We start from the raw sequence: 21065 nt of genomic DNA on the forward strand, positions 1-21065 counted from the left end.
GACTGCCGTCACTTTCATACAGATCGGTGAAGGTTTGCAAATGATAACAATGGATTGCATTTATATAGCGCTTTACAATTCCACTATTCATTCACACACTGGTGGAGGCAGCTACAGTTGTAGCCACAGCTGCAGACTGACAGAAGCGAGGCTGCCATATCGCGCCATCGGCCCCTCACCAGTGGGCGGTAGGTGAAGTGTCTTGCCCAAGGACACAACGACCAAGACTGTCCGAGCCGGGGCTCGAACCGGCAACCTTGCGATCACAAGACGAACTGCCAACTCTCAGGTCAGGTCAGCTGACGTGTCACTGACGATGTCAGTCTAGACTTTAAATGGGATCCTTGTAGCTGCTCTAATCTTGTATTTTCAACATTATTTCTAAATAATATGGTACTTTGATAACTCTGCCAGTGAAATCTTGGAAAAATAAACTGAAGTTTTCAGTTTACACAAAATATATAAAATGATCTACAGGATGTTTGCAGATACAGTGAGAAAATGCTGCTGTTCTCTGTCATCCGTCCTTCACTGTATAATCGTGTTTTTCATGCTTGTCGGTGGAATCAGCAACATGATTTAAGATCTCCATATGAACCAGATGTTTTGTTTACATCAACAGAAATGACAGAAAAATCCAGGCAGAGAAAGACGGAATATCGAGCTTATGACCCTTACAAACTTATAATAAATCCCAGACTCGTGTTGCTATAACTAAGAAAAACACACACACTGGTCGAGCTGTCACTGCCGTCTGCGGTGGGCTGATTAGTGAATCGCTGTCACCACCGAGCTGTGACTGATAGCCCCCTGACAAATGGGCCTTTTCACCTCGACCACCGTTTGTTTTCGTTTTACGAAGGTACATAAACACTCAGACATCGTGGGTGTAATTTGTCTCGCTGCCAGCCCAAACTGCTCGGCTCCCCTTAGATCAACAGCCTGAAAAGGAGAGAAAAGACGCTTTTACCTCAGCCAGCAGACCAATGAGGAGGCTGGTTAACAGCCGTGTGAGAGAGAGAGACAGCTGTGAAAACTGAGACGAGAACAACTCTGCGTTATCCCACTGCTGCTGAAATATCACCAGGTATATTAGGTAGGTATATTCTGCTGCTTCTACTTTTACTTATCTAAATCCTGCTACCACTAACTGCTCAGTACCACTGAAACTGGAGTTATACTACTGTGATTATGCCACAGCAGAGGCGTAGGCTGTTTCATGGATGGATTTGCTTTCCCAAAATAACTACAAGTTGCAGCTTCTTAGCAGTAATAAGAAGCTGCAAGAGGAAACAATCAGCAGAGGAAACAATGAAACTGAATTTAATAAGATGTAATTGTATCCTGTTTGTTCCTTTTCTAATGCGCAGCTCATATTCTGCCCACGCAGACATGTTTTCTTATTTTCATAGCTCTGATAATCTGTGTATTAGCTCGACATTCATCAACTCTCAGACCAACACGAGCTGCTTAGTTTCAGTTGGGGTGACTGAAGTAGACAAAAGAGACTGGAAATAAGAAAAAAGAGGAAATATTAAATTATAAAGCAACGATCAGAGCTGTAAACTAGCTGCCATCCAAACCATACAACTTAAAAAACACTTCCAAAACATTGTGCTAACCTGAAGACAAAAGGAAACATGGAGACATTCCCACTCTGTGACTGTGTTTCTAAACTATGGCACATGACGAGCATGAGCCGAAAACGATCACTTCATCAACCTGGCTGGAGAAACGTATCAAATGAGCTTCATGCAGCATGAGCGGGTTCGCACTGAGCAGCAGCTGGAGTGAGAACAGAGACTCTGCTCCCTGTCGTTGCACCTGTCCTTAATCAGGCCGATCGGTTCAACGGCTCCGAAGAATTGGTGCATTCACAGCGTGTGCTCTACTCTCTGCTAGACTGCACCGGCGAGCTCAACGTGTTATTTTGAAACAAGCTGAGCTGCTGTTTTATTGAACTGTGTCATGGTCTAAGTGAACTTTGATTATATTCTGTTTTTACGGGCAGCAGTGTGAAGGTTAGCGTCAGCTCGATGGAGGTTAAGCATGTGCAGTACGTCGTTAGGGCGCGTAGAGCTGCCGTTCCTATAGTCTACCAGCCTTTCCCTGAATTTCTTCTCTTCCCACTGTCATTATCTTAAAGGGAAAATCTGTTCAAGTTCAAATCTGTGGCAAACAAGAAACATGTAATGAGTAAAAAGGCCAGCTGTATTAGATATATTCAGATTTATCTTATTTTTTCACAGAGCACAGAAAGTTAAGCAAGGGTGATGCAAATCATTCCCAACAAGAGGTACAAGTTAGAAAAAATTAGAAATGATTAGCTTAACCACTGGGTTTATACTGCAGTCGCATACCTGACGGTAAGCCTCCTCAGAGAGCCAGACACACCCTCAGCTCCTCTAACGTTAGGCTTCGGTCTCGATCGCTGTCGCAGTACTGGGCGAACTTCTTAGCACAGCGTCGTGGCTTCAGTCTGCGCCGCAGGAACTGACGGAGGGGTCGAGCCTCACGCTCACTGAGCCACCCGTCGGAGTCCACGTCCAGCTGACTAAAGTGCCACTGCAGCACCACCTCTGGCCTAGAAGACTCTGCAGCATCAGCGGAGGCATTATCCAGAGAGGAGGAAGATGATGAAGGAGCCACAGAGGGTGGAGGGTTTGAAGTGGGCGAAGGAGCACTGGAAGGATCTGTGTTTGAGTCTCTGATGGAAAGAAGCGGCACAAAAACCCAAGAGATGAGACACTTTGCTGGTGTAAAGGACGCCACCTCATTCAGGTTCTTTTTTCAAATCACTTTTCACAGAAAACACATTTAAAGAAACAGTTCTGTGTGACAAAATAGTGAAAAACTTAAATTTGAAAGTCACTCAAACCTTAAAATCACTGTTAGCATCACAGAGAGCACGGAATAAGAGAAGGAACAGCCGACATCTTCACACATCTGTACTCAGATTTGACAGTGTGTCTCAATGTTTACACACTGATCGTATAAAACCCAGCAGCACTATTCACAACGCTCCAGCAGAACTCAATAAACATCCCATTTCACAAGGACAAGGGAGCCTGCTGACAAACAGAATCACCAGATGGATTTCTCAGTTCCCTCTTATCAGTTATAAAGCAAGCTGAGCAACTGAAGCTTCAAATTTATGTCAGACACAAACCGCAAACAAGTCTGGAATGAATAAAACGGCAAAGCCAAAGTTATCGTGAAGAAATATGCTGGAGCTGAAAATCTGTGCATGTTTGGTGGAGAATAATAAAGTGGGTGAAGGATGGGACACAGATGCATGAAAAGCATGAACCTGAAGAAGTGAGCCAACAACATGTTTGTAAACTGAGACTGAGGAGCAGATGGAAAGAATGAGGTAAGTGCTGATTGGCAAACGCAGGAAAACAGATGGGAATATTCCGTTCTGTTCTTCCTGCAGGTTATCAGGTGCTTGATCAAATCTGCACTGTTCACCGATGTGTGAAACTGGTTTTCATTTTCAATTCTGCATACCATCTCAGCACTGCAACACACCGGAGGAATCGCTATCAGCTCCTGCTGTGCAACAGGTGGCACATTACACACCTGAGACGGAAGAATTTCTCTTGATTTAAAGCAGATCTACAGGTTTCACGTTGTACGAGCACGCAGGCACAGAGCGGACATAATGCAAATTTATGGTGCGAGTCTGAAGCCTGTTCCATTTCACAAAATCAAAACATATTTAAATAATACAAACACAGCCTGCTTAGTTCGTAGGGGTCTTCTAAACGGATGTCTGCTTATTGAGAAATGATTTTTATCTGAGATAACTGTGCCATCTACTGTTTCCACCGTATATTTCCTAAATCAGTGCCTGCTTACTCCAATATACTTGCACATTAGTCAGTTTTCTCTCTACAGAGAGGTATATTGAAATTTCAGGCACTAAGACAAACTTCCACATGTAGACACTTTGGGACTCTCAGAAACTGCTACAGACATGTGGTTCATTTCTATTTAGAGATTCTGACATGAGAGTACGTGCAGATGATGAAAAAGTGAGTAAATAACAATTTCAGACACAGCCTGAGATGTTACTGTGAGTTTCACAGAAGATCATTAATCACTGCTGCACTCGTCACCCCCCTGCTGTCTACAGTATCCAGACTTACTGGTAGGGACTCTGACTCCCAGCATGCTGTGCTTCCACCTGCAGCGCTCTGACCAGACTCTGAAGGAACTTCTTCTTACGAGCTCCAGGACACCCTGTGAGATCAGAGTAAAGACTGTAACCTGAATGATATGAACATCATCGGCCTCCACATGACATCAGACACGTAACAAATGGCCTATATATAGTAAACAGGATGAGAAATTCACATCTGGGCAAACTGCTTTTCAGTTATTTTGGCTGAAAATGGAAAATGTGTGAGATGTTTACAGGATGCTTTAAATCTGTATATTTTTGTTTTTCCACCAATCAGAAACTTTCATATTTACCAGGCAGAGGTTTCTCCAGTGAGGCAGCCTCTGCCCTAGTGCAGTCCGGGATTTGATTCCTGTGAACACACACACACACACACACACACACGATCATCACATATAAAGTCAACCAAATTGGAAAATGTGAAAAAAATAACATCAAAAAGGACTTAATGTAAAAAACAGGGTTTGGGTGGAATCACTGATCACATTTTCATGGAACTACACATTAAAATAAAAACTCTATATGGCTCATCTCACTTCATGATTTATTTTTAGCTTTTTATTGTTTATTAATGCGACGAAGCCCCAGCTGAGTATTGTGAGCGCTGTCATCTTGGTCCTTTGAAACCAGACTGAAACCAGCAGCTGAGACTGTAAACTCCTGGTTTACTGAGGTCACAGAGGGACTGAGCAGTAGAATTTGAATTAATAAATGCAAAATATGACTGGCACTTCTTTTCATGTACACAAATCTGATGCTTTGATTTGTTTTGTGTGCTAAAGGGGGAAACAGCTGTTTGATTTAATTGGCTGACAGTGATTTCTATTTACAGAATTACAAGTCCAACCACATAAAGTGCTTAGACATTAGATAGAAAAATTTTAAAAAACGCATTAGGCCTAAGGGAGTTTATTCTCACATCAGTGAACCAAAACCATCACAAGAAAACATCCACCAGTTCGCTCCCAGGAGTTTGAAAGCAGCTGTGCAGCAACAACGCTGATAAAGCCCCTCGAGAACAGGAAAGTCCGACCATAATTTAATCTGATTTGCTCTGTGTCTTTCCTTTAAGGCAAATCCACCTAGGGAGCAGTGACAGTAATTGGTGTAAAATTATATGATTAACATGAAATGCTTCTGTGACTGCAAAACCAGTCAAATCTGACGACTGGAAGGGAGGACAGGGGATAAGAGGAGCGAAAAAAAAAGAAAAGACAGTAAAAGAGAAAGTTTTTAAAAGGAATAACAGTCAAGTTTCCAACACACTAATGAGCTAAATAACGAACAAACAGATTTCTTACCGTGCTGAGGTGCCTGGTCGTGGCCTCCCAGTGTCCACTCTGACACACCAGCAGTAACCTGTAGCAGTGTGGCACTGCACGGGGCTGTAACGCCCATCTGCAGTGCATTCTGGGATGAAACGCTCATCCTCCCGGGCTTGACGAGTCTGAGAGAGCAGAGACGCTCGCTCACGCTGACAAGTCTGAGGATTGTCTGCGCGCACACACACACACACACACACACACACACACTTATTCTATATCAAAACAATTCTGTAAAGTTACATAAAATACACACAAAGGCTGTTTAAAATATGTGGAATGAAACTTTAAGCGTTAAAAGAAGAGTACATATATGAGAATACATATACATATATAAACATATACGACTCTTACCAGGAGGTCGTCTGAGTGAGCGGTTTCCTCGTGACTCAGAGTTCATCAGGATGGTCACCCAGAAAGGAGGCGCCGTCAACTCTGAATGAGAATAAAACAGCTTTCAAATAAGATTTCAGAGTATTTCCCTTTTTCTTAGAGGTCGTTCAGCTGAATATCTGCTACAATAACACAACGTGACATGAAAAAAAAAAATGCATCCAGTATACGTATGTGTTATATTTATATTATATTATATTTCAAGTACACTAGGAGGAATACAGAGCTTTTCCCTTTATCAAAACATCCCCACTGTTTAACACCCAGGACTGACCCAAATATATCTTAACGTAAACCGAAAGCGAATTTTTGGGCCACAAAAGGGAACAAGCTGCAAACAGCCACTGACAGGTCATCGGTGTACAAGTCGACATTTGCTTTCTGTATCCCACAAACACACACATCCACTGTGTTACTCTAAGCTCATGAGGACTTATCTCTGTAGCTGCTCAGTGCTTTTTATCTTCACCATGTTGTTTGCTTCTGAGTAATATTATGTGGGGTTTGTTTAATTCTTTAAGACCTACCATAGAACCAAGTCCGCCAGAGCTTATATTATATTTTTACATGCTGTGGAGCCATTTTTGGGAGCATTTCAAGTTGATATACATCAATACAACCATTATAGCCCAAATTTAAATAATATGTATGCATTAAGTGCATAGTAATTACATAAATTGCAAAAAAGTGCAATAAACTACAAAAAAATTTAAAATCATTTTTGTTTTTTTAACATATTTCTAGTTAGAGAAATTTAAGAGGCTTATCCCTCAAAACTGTAAATACAAAACAGTTGCACAAAATAGTTTCCCACCACAGGAAATTTATTTTAAGTATCTTCATAGTTTTATTTTTGAAATACACCAATTTTTATACACTGCAGGAAAAACGAAAATAAATATTATAATGAAGATTTGCAAAAAAGCAGCATATGCATCAAAATAAACTATTTCCAGCAGTGCAATATGAGTCCTAAGCATCCCAGAAACGACACAGAAAGTCATAAAGTCAAACATAACTTTTAAAAACACCAGTACAGGCTCATGAGGCCCTGATAGTAAAAAACTACATTTCCGCAAAATGACGTCACTTCCGGTTTCGGGCAGGACATGGCGGACATGTGACAGTTCGCGCTGATGGCTTTAAAGGGTTAAAGACCTTTTTCTCAAGAACCAGTGCCATGTTACATATTATATATTATATTATGTTAAATCTGATGCTGTGAAAAAGCAATGAGCAGCACTGTCACATTGTAGTTGTTATTAAAAAAGGAAAAGTTTGGAAAGTTAAAAATGTTAAGGAGGGTTGAAACAGAAAAGACTTGACCCGGGATCCTCTGCTGTATCGTCAGTGTGTTATATGGTTTTGTTTGAAACAAATTAAAACCCATACATGTAAAATGATAATCAATTTATTTTTTACATTTGTTAGAAGATTCAATATATACCCCAGTTCCTAAAAAAAAAAAGTAATTTTCTGAGTCCTGTATGTGATGTATGTTTCAAGTTTTTCCACTTTACAAAACATGAAAATTAGCTTTCTGTTCCTCACTTACAGCTAATCTTTAATTAAAACTGACGTGCTGGTATATAAAAGACATGTAGTGAGCTTCACAGTGGTTAATCATAGCAGCTATGTTCTGCCCACGTATGCATTAAACTATCTTTAGTAGAAGAGGTTTTTATTTTCTCACCTGCAGGTTTTCTAGGGTCCAGCGTAGGTCCAGGTCCAACGTCTCCATCTGAAATAAAAGAAAACAGAGTGAATGGAAGAAGAAGAAGATGGGGGGATAGTTTGGACAGGTGGAGGAAAGCATGTGAAAAAGCAGAGAAAGGAAATTATGAAATCGGGTATGTTCCACCTTGAGATTTATACAGCGAAGATGTCCATAAATATTAGTTACAATCTAAAAACTTAAAACACAAACACAATACAATAAATACTTTAAATTTAACAAGAAACTTAGAGGAGGTGCTACATTTCTACATGACACTGCAGAGCAGCTCAACAAACCTTTACCAAAAATCCTCAGTTGCATCTGTAAGGGGACAAAACTTTTATAAACCCATAAAGGCTCACGAAAACTACACTTATGCTGCCAGTATAAGATTTTGCAGCAGCACGTAGTAGAGTTATGTATGCCAGACTGGACAAGAGCATAAACCTGATGGGGACTGCTGCTTTAGAAAATCTGAATGTCAGAGTAAATGACCTTTAAATTAGAGCAGACCAAACCTGGCAACCTTTTCTGACTTGGAGTGGAATATCTCGGAGACGTTATGGAGCATTAGGTTTGTTTTCCTCTTGGGTGAGTTTTTTGGTACTATTTTTATGTTTTATAATGTAAAGAAGTAAAAAAGGACCCAAAAAAGAATGAGAGTAGAGGGAAAAATCAGACAAAGAGGCATTTTTACAGTCTTGGCATGTGAAGTGCTCTGTGAATTATTAAGTCCCTGCAGATGTGTCTGGCAGAGAAACAAGCAGCGTGTGATGCCAGGAAAAGGCAGAACGAAGGACAAATGAGAAACATACAGACACACATCTAACCTGTAGTGAATGAAACATATGAGTGTGTGCACACTGTGCTCCACAGTTATTTTAAAGCAAGGACAAAACTGCCTTTGTGCAATTTAAATAAAGCGTCTTCTTACCTTTGACTGGAGTTGCATCTGTATCGGTGATCTGAACGAGCTTGGTGAGGTGATCTGTTCAGAATAACAGGCACAGCTCAGAGTGGACAACAGACTAAAGTTCAACATTCGTTCTGAAGAATTAGAGGACTTCCACCTTTTCAGGCCTACACACAGCCTTGGCTGTTGTTTGCATGTATCCTCGAGTGCTGGTGTATCTGTATTTCTCTGACATCAACAGTGAAACTGAGCCATTGTTGTTACACTTGGAGCTGATAAATACCAAACAATCGCTACTTTTACTGAAATGCATGAAACCAGAAGACTTCACAACCAAGTCCACGCACAGACTGTTAGTGCTCTATTAGTGTAGACTATTTCCTGCTGTCTGATACATGTGAGAAACTGTCACTTATGTATGAAAAGAGCTTAAGAAAATTACTCCTTCATTCTCTGCTGCAGGTAGCAACATGTATGCTGGTAAAGTAGTCCATGCAAACAAAAATACTCAAGTTTCATTACAAAGTAAAGCAGTTTTAATAAAAGACATCAAAGAAAACCCTGAATACAGTAAATAAGGCAAATTAAATCAGTGCTTCCATACGTGACATGTGAGCTCACCAAAATACATCAAATACATGCATTAGAATAGCATTTTTTTAACATACATAAAAATGCTATTTTAAAGTCCTTCACAGTTAAGTTGTTTTGTTTTGGGGTTTTTGCCAACAATCTGTAATACTTTGAATAAAACATAACTGACCGGTGCAGTTGGGGATCACATGGAGGGCCGTGGTACCACTGACAGGTTTGCCATCAGGCGTGGAGCACCAGCAATATCCGGTCTGGTTGTGGCACTGTATGGGCATGAAGTGACCTTCGGGACCGCACGCAGGCACAAAAACTGCAGCTGCAGGACTACCACGGCTGCGGGCTCTGGCCTCAAGGCCCTGAGCTCGGGCCAGCTGGCATTTAGTCTGCAACGGATCTAAAACAGAGGAAATTAGTATCCATGTGTGCTGCTATAGATGGGAAGAGTGGAAATCATGAATCCTGATGACACAGATGTGCATACCGTTGCTCTGCCGACCAATAAAAAGTAGTCATTGTTAATTTAAGAAGAATGTTTCTATTGACTGAGTTGATTCACTTGGGAAGAACATTTTAAGCTGATTGAATGAAGGACAGGAGCACAGTGGTGTCCGTTTATTTATGCTCCCGGTTTAAGATTAAAACAGTCATTAAGAGCAGGCAGAGGTGGCAGGAAACTACAGCTGATTAATAACAGGCGTCTTTTTGTACTCGTGATATAAAGCAGCTCAAATTCAGATAGAAACATGAGAAAAGTTTATTTCAGTTCAGATTTTTTAAGCCAGTAAACTCACCACCAGAGCATCATGGGAAACATTAAGAACAGCTTGTGATGATGTCGCTGTAAAGCCCTGTACCTGCACAGTGTCCCCGTGGGACGTGGCGGAGCTGTGTGTTGATGCACTGTGCCCTCTGAAAGGCACACAGCGATTTATACAGCCTGCCATTGCTGCCACACACAGGTCTGTGGCGCCCCCTCTGGCAGTCCAGCACACAACCACGAGGCCACATGTTCTCTGTGATCAGGAAGGGCTGCAAACAGGAAACATTTAGAGTGTACGTTGATTGTCATGTCAGTTATAAACACACTATGAAGGGAAAAGACAGTAAAAAGAGGTTTTAAAGCTTCGACATGTCAGCCGTCTGTGAAGAGGTGGTGGTGGAATCCTGCTCACGGTTATAGTTTGTTCATATCCGTCTATGAGTTTTCAGTTTCTCTCTCCCGTGTCCTTGTATCTCATTTAAAAGTCTCTGTGCTTGGTGTTTTTCTGTCTTGTTACATCCTACTTTCTATTGATAGACTGTGTCTGGTGCATGTTTTAGCTTTACTTCTCTGTGTCATCTTATCCTGATTTAGTTCAGCTGTGTCCTCCAAGTGTGTCACCTCTCTCTGTGTATTTATAGTCGCTGTCTCCTTTTGGCAGATCGTCACGCTACAGCTGTGAAGGATAAAATGACCAGAACTTTGTCTGACTTGAAAGAGTGCTTAAGGTGCATTAAGTGATTTTTTTTTTTTTTTAATTTTCAAGGTAAATATAATGAATGAAAAATGAGTCCGTGACAAGCAGCATAATATTTTGGAAGAACTCTCATTAAAAGCTCTAAGAAGGCAGTGGAAACATGGCCAAAAGCTATTTAGACTGCACACCACAGTTTCCTCTTTTCTGAGCCGTACAATTTATGCTAATCTTTCACAATTCACCAAACTGCTTCCAAAATAATTCTGACGTTTTTACACTGCCATGAAAATACAATTTACAGGACTAATACTGCTACTGCATTTTACTGGGCACCACTCAAACATACCAGAAGAGGTACATTTGAGACACTGGGGATCAGAAAGGCCCCAGAAGAAAAATTCTTGTGAATTTTGTTGTGCATGATCAGATATAACAGACAAACCTTCAGAGCAAATTCTTCCAAAGATACTGAGAATTCACAACATGTAAACTTGTGACAAAGAGAGAGGAAAAGGGAGGAGAAGAGGCATTGATTCATGGAGAATCTGGTGAGTGCGATGACCTAAATTACTCCCACATGAGCCTGAAAGCCCACTCTCAAGTCACAATCACACACATCTCTATTTAAATACACACAGATTCCTCACACCGCCTCGCAGACTCACCGAAAACTCCCCAAACATACAAGGTGGTGCACACTCAGCTCACGCCTATACAATACATACAGAGTTGGCTGCTAACTCCACCCTCTCGCTCTTCATCAGAGCCTCTTTGTCAGCTGGCCTCCCCTCTCTCCTCACACACACTCTGAGACACATGGGTAAATTTGCTATGGTGTGTCAAACATTGCTGACATAATTTAGTGGTGAATGAGGCCTCTGTGCCTTAATGCCAGGACATTAATTAATGTATTGACTGTAGAGATTAATGTGAACAAATCAAGATACACAAACAGAGCGAACAAATAAAGCTTTGCTGCTGCTCTCTCCTCAGACACAAGAGCAAACACGACCAATTAAGTTATTTTAGTGAGCAAACATGTCAATCATTTGCTGGTTTTATGCAGACTGTTATGACGTGGCTTTGCAAATGTAATAATTTAGGTATTAGGGGTCCACACTTCGTTGGTGTTGCTTCAGTTCATTGAGATTTGTGGGGTATTTGTTCACGCACGTTATGCTGTGACGTGTTTAGGCCAGCCACCAATTCCACATGTTGATATGATCCTTGGACATTTACCCACAATGTACTTTGTGATGTTTGCATTGTCCCTGAGTAATTCAACAGCCGGTGACTCAGAAATGAAGGTAAAAAATTGAAAAATTGAACGCTACGAACTCAATCAGCTGATTCAGAAGAGGTCAGAGTGAGTCGTGGATTTTACACGGAGGACAAAAGGAAGAATGAGAGGAATGCATCCTGGAAGAGAAAGAGGCAATTAAGAAAAAATAATAAATGAATAAAACACTGCCAAGGGAATAAATGATGAATAAAAAATATGTTTTTAGTTATGAAAGGAATAAAAAAATTAATTTGAGGACAGAGAAAAAATAAAAACTTATTAGTGAAAAGCAGCCTAGAGGAGGTGCAAGAGGATTGAAGGGTGGAGCAGGAGTCTAGCTGGTAGACTGGCTTTCCTGTCTGTCAGGCACAACTACACCAACGACTCCTCAGTGTTAAAATGATTTGCATCAATGTATCTGGCCTTGTAAACTCGAGCCTGAGTGTGTGCGAGCAGCAGAGAAAGTGAGAACAAGCTGCCACTGTCTCCTCCTGCCTCGCACCTTCCAGATTCCTCAGAGTGGCGGCTGTAGGAAAACAGAAAAACTCATCTCCTGAGCTTTGCCGTGTGATGTTTGGCGTGAGAGAGCAGCTGATGCTGACGAAAGGCCTGTTAACACCCCGAGCTGGGATTTAGCGTCAGAACAAACTGCCTGTGTCGTGGGGAATCACTCGCTTAGCATTTTTTTTTAAAAGTCTGAATTTCATTTATGCAGCAGGTCATTAAAGGGCAAACACACACAGATGAATGATGATGACATGTTTACATCTCAGGTGCAGATGTGTGTGCACAAACATCACCTTGTTTTCTTCATGCATTCCCTGAGAAGACGCATACCATCACACTGCTACACATACATATGGTGCGACTGGAGGAGACCAGCTCTTTTGTATATTTCAAACCATACATCCAGTTTCTGCTGTTTATCAGGTGAGACACCTTCTCCCCTGTCACCTCCTCTAGCTCTTCTCGCTGGACACTGAGCCAGTTTAGAGATGTAATCCCTCCAGCGTGTCGTGGGTCCATCCTGGGATTTCCTCCCAACTAGAGTTGCCTGAAAAATCTCCCCAGGCATCCAGGAGGCACGCCCAAACCACCTCAACTGGCTGCTTTCAGTGAGGAGGAATAGTTGCCTAAAGCAACTACCAGTGAGAGCAGAGGACATGAATGACTGACTCTGGTGGGGGAATTAAAGCAATCAGACACCGGAATATCCACACGCCTCTGAATTTGTAGCACCAGCCAAATTCTCATTCGCTATTTTACAGTTTCCAGACTCACAGCTGCACGGGGAGATGAGACTAACATCACCGTCCAGCTTCGTATCATTTATTGGCTTTAAATGCCCTACACAGCTTTCTCATACAATCTGGTCCACGAAAAGTTAACATAAACTGGTTTAGCTTTTATTATGTTTAGTCAAGCAACATACTACATTTTCATTACAGTTCTGCAAGTAGGACGCCCTGCAGACTTTAATAAAACTGATTCCAAAATGGAGAATTTTCTTCTTGCACATACTCTCGTTCAGTGATCGTGTAGGACATCTCGTTAAGAAGTAAAAGACCTTTGACCGTTTAGTTTATGTACGAATTTCCTTTGATGTCTTTGTGAATTTTTGGATCTGGTTATGGCCCTAATACTGTAAAATCCAAACACATTATCTCAACATAGAGATCTTATTTATAAAGATATTATGTCCCTCGTAAAAAGCACTAATACAAAAAAAAAAAAAAAAAAAAAACAGAAGGAGGTACGGGACAGCTGGACTCCCACAGGAGATGTTGTGGGTCAAGTTCAGCATCTTCCAGCCTGAGCTGCAGGGACATCACTTCTTGTCATCATTCATCATTCACCAACTACAACTACAGCCTCTGTCAGGATTTTACAGCATGCCAGGGGCTCACTCAGAGGCCAGGCTGCTGTCAAACACTGTCAGGGTTTTTATGGTACAGTCTTCTATCCAATCCAGCAGGAAACAGCGAGCAGAAAGAAGACAGAAGCTTTACAAATGCAGAGATATTTTTTAAAACTCTATTATGACGATGCATTCAGGCAACAGTGGGAAACCTAAAACAATATACAATGTTAAAAGTTATTTTATTGATGCTATTATTAACAATGTAGTTTTAATTCTTTATAACTGGAAGAGACATTTTTGATTTCTTGAGACATCACAACCCCAATTCCTTTTTTTTTTTTCTTCTTTTGCCTGTCCCGTTTGGCTCTTTTGCATCAGAATTATTGTCTAAAGGCGAAGAAAGATGCCCAACGGATTTACTTTACCACATGGACCATCCCAGCCTTGCCATAATGGTCTATTTGATTCACCTTTTATTGTTTATTTTATTTTCACTTGCTAAATACGGGACAGACTTGACTGGGGAAAAGAAAGAGGGAAAGAAAAACAGCAGAGAAGAGGAACGGGGATAAAGGGCAAAAAACAAAACAACAAAATAAGCAGACAAAAAATAAATATATCAATCACCTGGATCACCTGTTGAGAAAGAAAAAAGAGAAAACAAGCAGAAGAAAAAAAAGAGAAACATAATAAACAACATCACGATGATCTAAATATTAAACATTATTGTGCAGCACATAAGATCAACAGAACACAGTGTGCTTTGAGGTAGGAGCCAAAAAGGGTGTAGTTTGTGGGTGTGATCACCCGTGTGTACACCTGTGAGCATGGACGCGCTTGTTTTTAAAAGGTTCCTTCATGTAATGATCTGCTAGAGGGTGTGGGGGGGCACAGCCCCGTCCTCCAGGACATGAAGCAGGTATGGAGGAGATCAAAACTCCAGACATCCAGAGGCCCCCAGAACACAAGAGACCATGGAAGACCAACAGAGGGGCAGCTGCGCCACTGTCCCAGAAAGAGCTGAGGAGAGTCCCAGATGAGGGCTCACTCAGCAGCCGCGGAGCAGAAGCCAGGGGGAGTTGCAGTGACGTGCTCGTGAGCCCCAGGCCGAGACGTCGAGGGCACCCCACCCCCGAAGGGGCCCAAGCGAGCCCCAGGCTCCAGGCCCCGACAAGCAGCCACCAGGAGTGAGCCGGTGTGCACCTGGACGCCCACCCCTGGACACAAAGAACCACCAACGCACCGATGTCTGAGGGCGTCTGCCACTGGAAGGGGGAGTGGTGGGGGGAGATAGGACTCCAAACCTTGGAGGGCCTGAGATGTCCCCAGAGAGGTGGCGTCTGATACCCAACCTGACATATAGACACAGACATACAGACACACACAGATACAAACATCCATTCCCACCCTCATGCTCTCATATACACTTACTCCACACTCAACCAACGTGGAGACAGACATAAAGAGACGCTGTACACACGATCACACTCCCCAAGCGTACTCTAAGCCCCGGGTAGGTACCCTTGCCCCTGAAGGGGCAAACTGCACCCAGACCCAGGTGGTGTTACCCTTTTCCCTGGTGTGGAGAGAAGCAGACTGCCCCGACTCCGCAGCAGCAGGGAGGCCCCACATTCCAGACCCCAATCGGACGGCCAACTCCTCCTCCTAGCCCCCCCGCTCCAACAGGCTGCAGAGAACGGGGGTGTGTGAAGACTCCAAACCTCCCTCCGCCTGCTCATATGTAGTGTTGATGCATGTGTGTTCTAAGGTGCATTTAAACCCCAGGAGGGCATGGAGCTACCTGCCAGAGAGCAGCAGGTAAGCACATGGTCCCTCCTGCTAGCCCTCAATGTCTACGTGTATTTAAAATTGAGAGGTGGGCAACCACGCCAGGGGTGAGGTGTACACCCTGATGGTCTTTTGGATTCCGTGTAGCGTGCCCACCCCCAAGATCCTATATGTATGTGTAATGAGAGTGTGAGTAATGTGAATGTCTAAGTTGTGGGATAAAATTGAGGCACAAGAAGCCAGAAGGGGACAGGGGGGGGGATGCCTCCCCTGCACCCTGGTGACACACCTTTACCCCAAGGCCCTGCATGTGTGGGTGATTGTGGTGCAGCAGGAAGAGGGAGGCAGCTGGAGATGGGGAGGGAGGGAAGGAAGGGAGGGGCAAGTGACACCCCCATACTCCGCAACCCACCAGGGAAAGGGGGCCCAGGCCCATCCGGACCGGGGCCCAGTTCAGCAGCGCTGCCCGGCCCCAGAGCCCGGGACAGCCCACCCGACCCCACCACATAGAAAACTGCACCCACCCCGTCATTCACTCATCTTCCAGACTACACAAGACAATAGACGCCCAGGCTGAGATCTTCCTCCACCTCTCCTGTATCTCCCCCCTCCTGCAGAGAGAGTTCCTGAAGAGAGGAAAGCTTCTGCAAGATGTAACAGCCTCCCCCACCAGTTGAAGAGCCCCCCATGTGGCTCGATGCACTGGCAGCACCCTGTGCCAGGGCTGGGGCCCCATACACCCACCCGCCCACAACCCCGGCAACACACCAACCAGGACCCAAGCCCCCCAATTACAAAAAAAGTTTGGACGCTTTGTAAAATGTAAATGTAATGATCTGCAAATCTCATAAACATGACTAAAAATAAAAAGCATATCAAATGTTTAAACTGAGACATTTTATAACTAATTAGGTTAATTATGACCCCATCAGTAAAATTAGTGGTTATAAAAAGAGCATCACAGAGAGGCAGGGTTTCTCAGACGTAAACATGGACAGAGATTGACCAGTCGACAAAAAACACATCTAAAAATTGAGGAACAATTTCAAAACATTGCTTCCCAATGTAAAACTATGAAGGCTTGAATGTTTATCATCTGCAGTGCACCTCTCCATCCACACATGCAGGGTAGCGCTCTGCCGTGCAAAGAAGCCGTACGTGCACATGATCCAGAAACACTGCTGGTGCTCGGTTTAAAAGGCGTGCATGGAATTGGCAGTTTGCACATCTGGAAAGAGGCCATCAGTGCCAATCTGTTTTTTATTTCACTCCTGAAAACGAAGCCGTTTGTTGTTTTTAATCTCTCTCTGCACTTCTTCTCTATCTCCACTTTCAACCAGTTGAAATAGAAAAGTGCTTCTCACTGGAGATCTCCTGAGGTTCTCTCTCCAATACTGGTGTATTAAATGACTGGTGTGTGAGTCTATATAAGTAAAACTGAATTGTACTGAGCTGAAAAGGAATACCAGTAGTCAGAAACATTGAAATGGTATTTTCAGGTAAACTTCCAGCTGGCCTCTTGCATTATTTCTTTATTCCAAATAGTAGTTTTTAAGAACGTAACACTGTTGCTCTGTTTTTTACCCCCCCCCCCCCCCCATGTTAGCACTGAAGTATTTCTATTCAGAGTGCCTCTGGCAGTGTGCAGTGACTTTAGTCAGTGTGCCATATTTCATGTTCTATAATATTTATACACGCACTCACAGTGTATAGCTGATATTTGTCTAGCACACTGTAAAATATATGGCAGGATTACTGGGGCTGTTTTTCATTCTCTCTCTCTCTCACACACACACCTGTCTATCTCCCATGAGTAGCAGCTTAAATATTTGCCTGGCAGCGCAGCGCAGTGTGTGTGTGTGTGTGTGTGTGTGTTGTGGTCCTGCTGGCTGGTCCTACCCTCCTGCTCTCCAGGGAGCTCTCACAAACCCTGGACAACTACTAAATCAACCCGATTAATGAATGTCTTTGTGCTGAATATAAACATCGTGTGGGCCAGAATAAAGAGAATAATACAAACGCTCCTCTGAGGCCGTGTCACGACTGCTCGCTTTGACTAAAGTGATTATGAAGATGATAAAACCAGACAGTTTAGACCCACTGTGGCATTGCTGTTAGTGGCCAGTCCCTGAACAGTAATACTCAATTACACAGATAAAACACTTTTTAACATTTAGCAGCTGCAAGATTTTTTTTCTTACCCACACTAAAAGCGCTGTTGCCGCTGCAGCTCCGTTTGTGTTTTTTTAACTTGGTCCTCCTGGAAGATTTAAGCTTGGGTAGAATTTTGGTGTAAAGGGGTCGACTTTGGTTTACTTTTCTTTGAGAAAACTAACCTTTACACTTTAGAGGAATGATACTCTTTCACAAAAGCAGCTAATTTGTGAGTATACATGCAGATATTTTCTGTTAAAGTCCAACAAATCAAACTAAATCTTACGGTTGTTGGTATCTGCATGAAACATACAAATGTGAATAAAACTCAAGGCTAGTAGTTCAAAAGCAATAAAACTAAAGTCTTTAATACTATTGTTCCACCCAAGACCTGCAATTTTCCAAGAAGCTCGCCAACAACTTTTATGGAATATAGTCAATCCTCTTTCATATCAAATGTAATGGCCTATTAAATGCCTCATAAATGCACGTTTTTAAAAATGGCTTGTACCTATTACCTTGATAAACTTTTGACTTTAAAGGTTTTTAGGCCAGAGTCCGGGTTAGATACTGAGTAACTACCGGTACCTTACAAACATATCTGAAATAATGACTGTTTTTCCACCTGATGATGAATTAATTTCACAGACCTTTCACAAAAGGAACAAACATGAACAAGAATCATCCAAAAAAGAGAAAACATCCAGTGATGCACTTTTTTGAAGACAGACGTTTGAGGAGAATGATCAGAGCGATCTGAGCTGATAGGAAGCTCAGATCAACAGTAACTCAAAGTCACCCAGTCGTTACAATCAAGGTGTGCAGAAGAGCAGCTCTGAAGACTCAGTACATCGGACCTTAAAGCAGCAGACGTCACTCCTGCCAGCTAAGAACAGAAAACTCTCCAGAAGAACAGAAGACTGGAAAATGTCATCTGATCTGTTGGGTCTCAATTTCTACTGCAACATTCAGATGGTAGGGTCAACAATAAACAAAAGGAAAGCTGCTTCATATCAATAGTTCAGGCTGGTGGCAAAGGTGTAATGGTGTGGGGGATGTTTTCACGGCACACTTCAGGGTCCTTAGTGCTACCTGAGTGTTGCTGCTGACCATTTCCATCCATTTACGACCAGATAAAATCTTCTTACAGCTACTTAAGGATAACACACCATGCCATAAAACACAGGTTTCTTGAACATGACAACAAGCTCACTGTGCCATGTCAATATGGACCAAACCCAGTACTAGCCTGGTGTAGCTAATAAAGTGTGCATCATGGACATGATCTGCTGTCCTGCCCTCCTTCAAGGTTACTTTATTTATACCCGTAGGCAAATTTTCTTGATATATGATAGCATTTGGCAGCCCTTCACTAACACACACACCTATTTAAACCTGATAGACACATATTTGGTAAGTATAAAAGATAAAAGAAACTTTTTCTTTAATTTAAAAAGAAAAATTCACCCCGTAGAAGATGGGAACCATTATTCAGAATTGATAAAGCCATCTGTCGTACCCGTTTAGAGTACAGGGAGGCTAAACAGGGCTGTGACTCGCCTATCAGACGACTGGAGCATCTCACTATCCGATTCAGGTCTGACCGAACCATGCCACCAAGCAAAAAGATAAAGCAGACTGAATATAAGAACGATAAAAGAAAATTCAAATTGTTCAGTCAGTGTGAAAATGATCGAGTTTCCTGAGGCTGTAAAGGCGCGGCGACCTTTTTGCAGACCGATTTGCAATTCTCATGAAAATTGAGTATGTCATTGATTATGATTGAAAGATATTTATATGACTGCACTTGATCTGTTTTCTGTCCTTTGCATTCACCTGTGAAGAGCAGATAATTCTGTCTAATATAAGGTTACTTTGTGAGTCTTGTAAGGTGGAAGTGATCTGCTTAAATGTGCATCAATTATAAATTTATACATTTTCCTCTTTAGATCCTATTTAAAATCTGCGGGATCTGACTGTATCATAACATCACATGAAATCCTGCTGTGCGGCTAGTTTTGTTCACTTTTCATCTTTAACGTGTGTTGTTTATGTGATACAACTCACTTTGGTAGCTCTTAGACAGACATAACGTTACTGCAGTTTTGGTTAATTTTTCTCAAAAATACTCAAAATAAAAAATACTCTCAAAAAATACACCTTTAGATTTTGTTTCTGTTTACGGGAAACTGTTTTTGTCCAAATGTGTAAAAGTTTAACAAAGTTAAGTAAACTAACCCACTTATTCTAAACTAGGTTACAGTTACTAGTTTGAGGATCGAAGACAAGACAGACACGAATGTACAGGAAAGTCTAAGCAGAACAGAACAACACATTATTATAACTGTGGTCAGGTCCATTAGTCCAGTAACGCATTAACCGCTGTGTCCAATCAGGAACGTTAGAGTGACCCGTGAACGCGCTTCGATAAAGCGAAACCTTATTTTTCCAGACATGTTTGCGCCTGCACCGCTGCTGTTACAGAACTGCCAGAGAAATGAGAGTTCGGGTCTTACCGCCGTCTTGTCGGTCTGAACCGACTCCGAGAGCAAGAAGAGGAGCAGCGCGCGGCAGGTGAAGGTGAGCGCGAGCATCATTGCTGCCACGGAGGAGCACACGCGGAGCGGCCGCGCGCCGCTGGCTCTCTGGTGTGCAGAGGTTTCAGAGCTGAGGCCGGCCACAGTTTGAGCGCGCTGGCGTGATCGAGGAGTATGGCAAGCCATTAGTGCCAAAATTCGCCACTTTCCTAACCCGTTTGGTTAAGAAATGGCGTAAAAAACGCCGTTTAATTTTTCAAAACGCCGAAAAAAACGGCGTTCTGTTCCGACAAACGCCGCTTTTTCCGCCGCTCGGATGGCGCCCTGAACGCACCATCCGAGTGACGTAAAAAGCGGCGTTCAAAGACAGACGGAAACGCCGTTTTTTACGCTACTCGGCACAAAACGCCGTTTTTATGCATCTTTGAACGGCGTTTTTTACGGCGTTCTCTGCCAGCTGTAACGGCGTTTAAAACGGCGTTTTATTGAAATTATGCAGGGCACTCCCCATGGTTCCCTCATCCAATTACTTTCAACTCATTTCACCCAATCAAAGAAGAGGAAGTGCAGACCACACTAATGCATCACCGATTCACCTTGCTGCTAAGTGATTGCCTATTCAGTACCAGTGCTTGTCACAGTATTCACTTGTATTATAATCCCACTATGCATTTTGATGTGTTTAAGGCATGATCGAGCAAACAAACGACAGAATACTTTTTCTGAAACCTTAACTGTGTTACCTGTTATGGCAGCTAACAGGTAATGAGCAGAGCTAGCTCTGCTCATTTCTGAGCTTCTTTCTTATTTTCCTCTTTACTTCTCTTAACCTTTAACTTATGTTTTAGCAATCAGATCCTG

At 42.6% G+C, this 21065-nt stretch overlaps 1 protein-coding gene across 3 annotated transcripts; it reads right to left on the reverse strand.

Moving 5' to 3' along the window:
- Positions 1 to 36: 36 nt before the first annotated feature.
- Positions 37 to 20361, reverse strand: LOC146560512 (SPARC-related modular calcium-binding protein 1-like). 3 transcript variants are annotated; one of them, XM_085245250.1, is made up of 11 exons: positions 20184 to 20361; positions 9980 to 10154; positions 9295 to 9519; positions 8553 to 8606; positions 7595 to 7642; positions 5863 to 5943; positions 5488 to 5680; positions 4480 to 4538; positions 4152 to 4245; positions 2361 to 2707; positions 37 to 942 (listed from the first exon to the last, which is right to left on the reverse strand). In XM_085245250.1, exons 1-10 carry the CDS (start codon positions 20262 to 20264, stop codon positions 2377 to 2379), a joined length of 1341 nt encoding a protein of 446 aa, XP_085101376.1. In that variant the 5' UTR covers positions 20265 to 20361; the 3' UTR covers positions 37 to 942; positions 2361 to 2376. The 3 variants fall into 3 exon arrangements, with proteins under 3 accessions (XP_085101376.1, XP_085101375.1, XP_085101377.1); XM_085245249.1 differs by having other exon boundaries at positions 37 to 2707; XM_085245251.1 differs by lacking the exon at positions 20184 to 20361 and adding an exon at positions 11248 to 11298 and having other exon boundaries at positions 37 to 2707.
- Between the last annotated feature and the right edge of the window lie 704 nt (positions 20362 to 21065).

This window comes from Mchenga conophoros, linkage group LG14 (assembly GCF_057382185.1).
Source record: "Mchenga conophoros isolate Kocher_MC1m ecotype Shallow Benthic linkage group LG14, M_conophoros_male_GT1.1, whole genome shotgun sequence".
NCBI lineage: Eukaryota > Metazoa > Chordata > Actinopteri > Cichliformes > Cichlidae > Mchenga > Mchenga conophoros.

What these genes read in the sequence shown, in the direction of transcription:
- LOC146560512 (XM_085245250.1), bottom strand. Translation starts at nt 20,264, where the DNA reads ATGATGCTCGCGCTCACCTTCACCTGCCGCGCGCTGCTCCTCTTCTTG. An exon ending in GGACCCTAGAAAACCTGCAG is followed by an intron (nt 5,944 to 7,594) that starts GTGAGAAAATAA and finishes ATTCTCATTCAG; the next exon opens with AGTTGACGGCGCCTCCTTTC. An exon ending in GGGAGTCAGAGTCCCTACCA is followed by an intron (nt 2,708 to 4,151) that starts GTAAGTCTGGAT and finishes TCTTTCCATCAG; the next exon opens with AGACTCAAACACAGATCCTT.